The sequence below is a fragment of the Phytophthora infestans genome, genomic scaffold, assembly GCF_000142945.1.
Source record: "Phytophthora infestans T30-4 supercont1.382 genomic scaffold, whole genome shotgun sequence".
NCBI classification, from domain to species: domain Eukaryota; phylum Oomycota; class Peronosporomycetes; order Peronosporales; family Peronosporaceae; genus Phytophthora; species Phytophthora infestans.
The window spans coordinates 42,287-49,821 of record NW_003303377.1 but is presented as its reverse complement, the minus strand read 5'-3'; the positions used below and the strand labels follow the sequence as shown (position 1 = coordinate 49,821).

Genomic DNA, 7,535 nt, shown 5'->3' with positions numbered 1-7,535 from the left:
CGCCAGAGGCTGGACACGAGGTGTACTACAACTCGGCGCTGGGCGGCAAGGGCTACAACGACTTCCCCACTTATCAGCCAAGTCCTTAGGTCAATACAGGCAACATCTAACTTGCACTGGTTGGCAACATATACGACAAATACAAAACCCTTTTTTTTCTTTCGAGAAAGTTTGCAAACTGCTTTTGCATCTTACGCAAAATGAAAGATTCATTTTTTCCAGTTTGACGCAACACTTTTGTGGCAGTCGCGCTTACAGCTGCACGTAAATAGCAGATTGGTCCTTTGCCTTGTTGCTTGTTGCCGCACCATCATTCTTCATTTTCTGTCGCTTTGGCCGCTGTTGCGGTAGTTGCTGCGTGTCCATTGGGATGAGGCTGAACTCGACATTCACAGCCTGACCGCTATCATCCGTCACCACCGATGCGATCACGTTCACAACCACTTCGTCTTTACCCTTAGCGGACGCTTTCACCAGCACACTCAGAGACTGTTTCGTCTCACGCAGCTTCGTCATGATGGCATCTAGTTTCTCCTGGTCCGCACAGATATACGGCCGCAGCGTCTTCTTCTTCTTCAACGCGAGCTCCGACAGTCCCGTAAACGTGACAAACGCGGCGTTGAACATGACCGTCTTCATGTCCATGTCCACGACCACCCGAGGCGTCGTGGTCTTCTCAAATACGCCACTCACAGCCCTGTCAACTGCACCTTGACCTTTGTATGTCTGAGTACGAAAGATCTCGGCCTGTTTCTCGGCGCGCTCGGCCTTCTGCTGAGCGATCACCAGGTCGCCGCGCAGCATCTCAATGTAGTGCGACGTGTTGTCCAGAACGGACTGTTTGTTCTTCTTGGTCTGTACGCCGGCCTCATCCAGCAGCATTTTAAGCTGCGTTATGCGTTCATTGAGCTTAAACATGCGTTGTTTCTCCTTCATATTCAGCTCCTCACGCGAACGCTTGGCGCTGTTCGTGGATGGCGTGGGGCTGGCGGGAGGCTGATAATCCGATGACACGTGCAGAGCGGCCGGCGGCGGGTAGTACGGCGCACCGTGCTCATACTTGACGACGTTGTGCTGTGGGTGCATGAGCGGGTTGTAGCCCCCCAGCAACGCCTGGGGATGCGCATAGAGCCTGGGACGCGCGTCATTGGGCTGCTGGTCGTAACGCATGTTGCTGAGGCGTTGCAGTTAGACGGATGGTTTGGCAACTCGGCAATTGCCTAAAGGTGTATGAAACTGTAAAGCGAAAATAGTCTAACTGGCACGCTTATTTATAAACTGTTTTCTAAAAGGCACTCGTTATTCAGCCAGACTGGGTAACAAGAGACAGTACAATTACACCAGAATACACCCGATTAGCATGCCCGAATATGCCAGACTCAGGAAGAGCCGGACACGGCATCAGCTGATGTGTCTTCGGGAGTATACGTATAACCGGAAGCTCGATGTCTGTCGGTTTCGAAACTTATATCTGCAAGACATTCACTGCGCTGGGGATATCTAACTCTCAAGAAAAAGTGCAGGGTGAATAACCCGGAGGTAGTCATGCCATCAACACACACAAACAAATCATTGAAAACTTGTTCAGCTAAATGCACATGCAGAGATACCGATAGCGTAGATACTGCAACTCCTTTCTACTTAGCGCACGCATAGTAGTAGCACCGGCAAATATCTCGAATGCCAACAGCATGTACATGCCACAATTGTAGCTATCGACCTGCACTCCAAGATCACTTTCGTACATTCGGACTCGGTACTTTCTTGGGGCGAAGTCTGGTAGCATCATTTGTCAGCAAGGGGGCGAACCTTCACTCCGTAGCTGATATTCATCGGGTCATAGACTAATACGTCTTTACATGTCAGGTCAATTATGACAGAGCACCAGTGATTCTTGCCGCAGATGATCGGAATCAAAATCTTCTCACCCGTAACACCTACAAACACGCCCTTCATCGTATAGATCGATAAATAGCCATTCATAACGTTCCCCGCGATGGACGTGTCGACTCCAATCGTGTCTACTCTTTCTGCAAACAGCTTCAGCACTAAAGTGTTAACGGTACAATCACCCAAGGGCGACTTGCCAACGAGCTCCAGCGCTTCCGCCTACATTCAAGAAGATGTTATCAACGCTAGTGAACCCATTGTATCAATAAATGTACGTTAACTGTACCTGCACGGACAGAAGTGGGATGGCCTTCAGCTTAGCAAGTATATCTGGGTCTGGATCAACTTGGAAATGCTCGGGCATCTGTAGAGTGAAATCAATAGTCTCGATCCAGTTTATAGCTTTTTCTACGTGTTGTATGCTTTTCATCGCCCTGTGCCACTTTTTCATTACACCCAACGTCTCGGTAGTGTATGCTCCAACACCGATTACTTCCACCGCAATTTCTTGTTCGCCTAGATTTACACCTGATGAATTCTGCAGGGCTGAGACTTTGGCGCTGCACTTCTCAATGAAGTCCTTGCGAAATACACGGGTATGGATTCCACAGGATAAATTTTCTTCGCCGGTGGTAAGCTCGCTCTCTCGTGGGCTACAGGAGCCCTGGGAGTTTTACTGAAATCATACAGCTTGAATCGCGATAGGGTAGCGGCAGATGTATCGTATGTAGGCACGCCTTCAACAGCATCTCGCACTGTAGCCAGGCTCAAATTCGCCGCGTACAAGTCTGAGTCCTCCTGGACGATCGTGGCATTCTTTCTACGAGCAGCTTTCTTCGACTTTGCTGTTTGCTTTGGGCGCCCGCGGGATCTAGGAGGGCTCGCTACGTGAAATTCTTCATTCCCTACTTCTGGGAGAGTTGATGTCAACTCTCGGGTTTTCGATTCAAGATGTTTGCCAGACTGAGTGCCAGACTCGCCAGACTGAGTGCCAGACTCGCCAGACTGAGTGCCAGACTCGCCAGACTGGATGCCAGACTCGCCAGACTGGATGCCAGACTCGCCAGACTGGATGTCAGACTCCTCGACTTGGCTGTTCTCAATGGCTGAACTCGCTTCAGCTGGATGGGTAGAAGGAGGAGAGTCTGATAGCTGATCGTTTTGGTTTTGACTGAATAAGGTGCCGAAGTCACAAAGCTTGAACCGACGAGCAACATCCTTCAGATACTCCATCGCTTCTCGGTATTGTGCCATTCCCAATCCAGACATCGAACCACAAATTTCACTAGCGATAGGCAGCGCCTCACGATACTTGCGGTTTGAGTCCCAAGGTCGATCATCCGTCGCCACAACCCGACGAAAAGCGAAAGATTCCATAGACGTACAGTTGTCACTTGAGCTCTCGAACTCTATCGAGGACCTAACAGAAGACAATATTCACCGACGATTGAGAAGTTGTGTCGGGATAACAGTTTCTTTGCCGAGTGCTCTTCTCAGAAAGAAAACATGACGACACGGCAGCAAACGCGTGCTCATAAAGAGGCACGAACAAGTCCAGTTTGCCTCAGAAATAGTATACTCGGTCTCACTTTCGTCAAGGGCATCTTCCTCGGTGCTTGTGCTCTTCACAATATAGACGCCCGGGCTCCGTTCCGAAAAATTGTATGATGCACGGCCAAGTGCGTATACGTATTGGTCTTGTATCAGCTCGCACGCGTGTTCGCTGACAAGGTTAGCCACGAGAGTCATTTCTTGGTCGTATCCAGCATGCTGAATGTTAACCTTCTTGTAGACTTCATCCATGAAACGTCGTTCTTGAAGCGTTTGATAGTACATGATAGACGCAATGCATTCGTCCACAGCCATGAACGAATTTACCCACTCTTTCAGCTGCTTCCAGGATGTCTCCAATCTATTATTGGTGTTATTGCCGAGAGTGACGGTGTTTTGCCGCTTGTGTGCACACCATAACTTACGACAATTATCCCAGTTTTTGATGAAATAGGCAGCAAACGGGTGGGTGGTGGGTTCATTTGTCGTAGCAGCCACATCCGCGGGTTCAACGAAAGTTTGGAGCCAGATTCTGCCCGACTGGAGCCAGATTCACCCCGACCGAAGTGGGGGTCGATCTGTCCTGCCCGATTGAATCTGAAGACTCCGACCTTGAATGACCAACCTCGCACACATGCAGCATGTACCGAAAATGCCCCATGTATTCCTTCTCCGTCTTCGCGTATACCAGGAGGTCCATGAGCCCTCGCAGCTGATCCCTCTCCCACGTGTTGCAGCCGTAATCCGATGATGAAATTTCCTTCCTCAAGTACTTTAATACGTGAAACTGGCAGAGTAGAATAGTCACGCCGGGGAATGCTGTCTTCAAAACAGAAAGCTCCGTGAAGTCCTTGTCGATGAGCACGCACTGTAGACGCGTTTAAGCCGGGTTATTCGTCTTAAATTCTTCCAGTGCAGTCAACAATGTTCTCCACTGCTCGTTGTGGAGTAGGGCATGCTGCACAAACTGGCCTTTTCCAAAAGTGTCGTGTGCCATGAAAGAGAAGACCTTGTACGTGGATCGATTGGTTCCATGCGTTGCGTCAATTAGAAGTACCTCCGGAAATTGAGAGAAGATCGATCGCATGTGTTTGGTTTGAAGCGTAATACAGGTTGCCAATTTCTAACATAATGAAACGGTTAGATAGGCAATAACGAAATTAAATTTGAAACATAAACGTCGTATATCATACCTTTTCTCCCACATCGTCCACGAAGATGCGCCCCACGCTGCCAGGAACATCACCAAATTCGGACATCCACTTCTTTAACCGCTTTGAACTAGAGGTTGGGGTCAATCCTTGCTCGCGAGCCTTCAATTTGCGAACCAAATTATGAACATCCTGCGGCTTCGGATTGCTATCGGAATTGTCCTTGATAAACTTGAGAATGCTTGTCTTTTTCGCGCCAGCCTTGCGGAGCTCGTCCACTGTCTCTAAAGCACTCTCATCGAGGGTCACACGGTTGGACGAGTGGCTTTTGAAAGCGTACTCGTTCAATGTGTGGTTGTGCTCAAGGTGGCACTTCGTAATCATTAGAGCAAATGTATGGGTAGCTTTGTTGATCTCTTGAACGCACACATTGATCTGAAAAAACGAAATATTGCCAACAGATATTAGCAAATTTGTCCGATCAAACCAGTCAGTACCCAATCATACCATCCATGCCAGATTGAACCAGACCATGCCCGAATGAACCAGACCATGCCCGATTGAATCTGGCTTCGCCTAATTGATCATGTATCTTGCACAGCACACCCGACATTCTAATTTGCAGCAGCAACATACCTGGGCAGAGCATCCAGAAGCTCGACTCTCCTGACGAGGCCTCTTACTTGTGGCTTGCGATCGGAATTTGCCGTAATGCGTACACACGTATGTTTTTGCGTACTGGTCCCACTCGTCGGGAATCTTACACGCCTTGGATCCCTGGGCATCTATCCGAGCATTCCGTACTGGAACTGAGGTGTTCGTTCTGGTACGGTAGATCTAATATTGTACCGATAATATGCCAACCAATTAGCTTAGATAACACTGAATATAATTAAAAAAAAGCTTCTCAACTGTACCTGGAACGACCGAGCTTGGTACTGCGCGAAGTATGCCTCGAATTCTTCCCACGACCTGAGCTGCGTCTCCCCCGGAGGCGGAGCGATGACACAGACTGGTCCGGCTTCCTCGCTAGCGCTGCTCGTCCCCGTCGTTTCCACACGAGGTGGGCTTAGTGACGGCTCCCACTCACTCAAAGAGCCGCCGGATGCGGCGCCGTCACTGGTATCGTCGCTGGCGTCTGCCAGCAGGGGGCGCTTTGAAGCGCTGCGTGGGCGCGGCGGCATTTAAGTCCGTTGGCGCCACGATATTGCTGGAAAGGGAGGATTTTTTGTGTGGGAGGGGTATACGCAGAGTATACGCTGTACCGAGTTCGGATATGGAAGATATCAGCAAATCCTAGCAAATCCGAAGATAACACAAGATTTGCTATGAGTGGGATGCTCCCAGTCTGGCAAAATACTCACTCTCTTTCGAAAATATTGCTTATTTTACAGTTAGTTTATTCAAGATATTGTTTTCGAATTTTAGCTTTTGTTTCAACAAAAAATGAAGTGGTCGACATGAACATCATCACTGTACAGTACTGCATCCCGTTTTTGCGCCCTTGTTTGATAAACTTCCGGATGTGATTTATCTGATTTCAAAAGAACAAGAGGTTGTCAGCTAAAATCTGATTTATTTGCAAATCCTATATGGTCCACCCCCGCGAGAACGGGGTGCAGTACTGTACCACGTTCATATTACCCACTATGATGCTGACAAATTGTAAGTTTACTGATTAGCATGAACGTTGGCAATGCCAACTTGGAAGTCATCACTAAACCTGCTACAGCCTCCAGCCTACAGGTAAGCTACGTGTAGGCTAGTATCAGTACTAGCATCTCAGGTTGACGCAGCTAGCTCATCTATTGGCTAGTCCCGTTTGCTGCAGTCATGAAGTTCATGCGGGCCAACAAAAGCTGATTTGAAGTAGGTATCCTTGTTGTTAGCAAGCCTCACTTTCGAAAAAGCTCTCATCGCACCATTCTTAGTCATGAGCTCCCCCAAAAAGACCGTGCTTATCACCGGCAGCACGCGTGGCATCGGACTCGCCTTCACCGAGCACTACTCCCGGGCTGGCTGGAACGTCATCGGTACAGCACGCGCAAGCAGCAACACAGAAAAGGTGTTACGATAGTCCTCCTCGTTTGTAAATGCAACATTTGCTCACCATTTGCTGGCTTTCGCAGTTGAAGGCGCTTGTCCCCTTTAAGATTGTCACTATGGACACGAACGACGAAGCTACCATCCTCGAGGCAGCTCGTCAGCTGGAGGGCCAACCTATCGATCTGCTCATTAATAACGCCGGCATTGGCCTTCCGGGCCATCTCATGTCCACCACTAAGGATACATTCATCCGTCAGTTCGAGGTCAACACTATCGGACCGTTCCTCGTGACGCGCTCGCTTTTACCCAACCTACAGCTTGCGTCAAACACCCACGGTGCTGCCTATGTTGCGCAGTTATCCTCCTTCGTGGGCAGTATCGGCAGCATCACGAGCGAAACTGCGGCTATGTTCAAGGATGCCCTGTACGGGTACGGATCTTCCAAGGCAACCCTCAATATGATCACACGCGCTCTGGCGGTTGAGCTGAGCGCCAGCAACATCGTGGTCGTGTCTGTGCACCCTGGATACGTGGACACGGATATGACGCAGGGCAAGGCAACACTAAAAGCTGCCGACAGTATAGCGGCCATGACCAGTTTCATCTCCAAGTTGAGCTCTGAAAGCACGGGCAAGTTCTTCAACTTGGATCCGCAAATTCCTGTGGCGGAGCTTCCGTGGTAACTTACATGAACCACATACATGTACCACTACGCCGTAGTCTAAGGACTCCAAGACCTCAAATCCAAGTGGGAGTGGTTCGAAAGTTTTGCATGTTTCACCAGCCAATAGGTTGTACTGTTGTTTTTAACTGAACCAGTGATTGAAAAAAAATATATTTACAACGATTTTTCATAATCACTGCTATTGCAGTCTACGCTCGCAGTAACGGCTGGTC

At 49.1% G+C, this 7,535-nt stretch overlaps 1 protein-coding gene across 1 annotated transcript; it reads left to right on the top strand.

Annotated features, from left to right (window-relative positions):
• Positions 1–6,504: 6,504 nt before the first annotated feature.
• On the top strand, positions 6,505–7,427 carry PITG_21293 (short chain dehydrogenase, putative; the record flags this gene model as incomplete). The annotated part of the gene is made up of 2 exons (XM_002894861.1): positions 6,505–6,657; positions 6,722–7,427. The coding sequence occupies 2 exons, from the start codon at positions 6,526–6,528 to the stop codon at positions 7,319–7,321; spliced, it is 732 nt and encodes a 243-aa protein (XP_002894907.1).
• Positions 7,428–7,535: the final 108 nt, after the last annotated feature.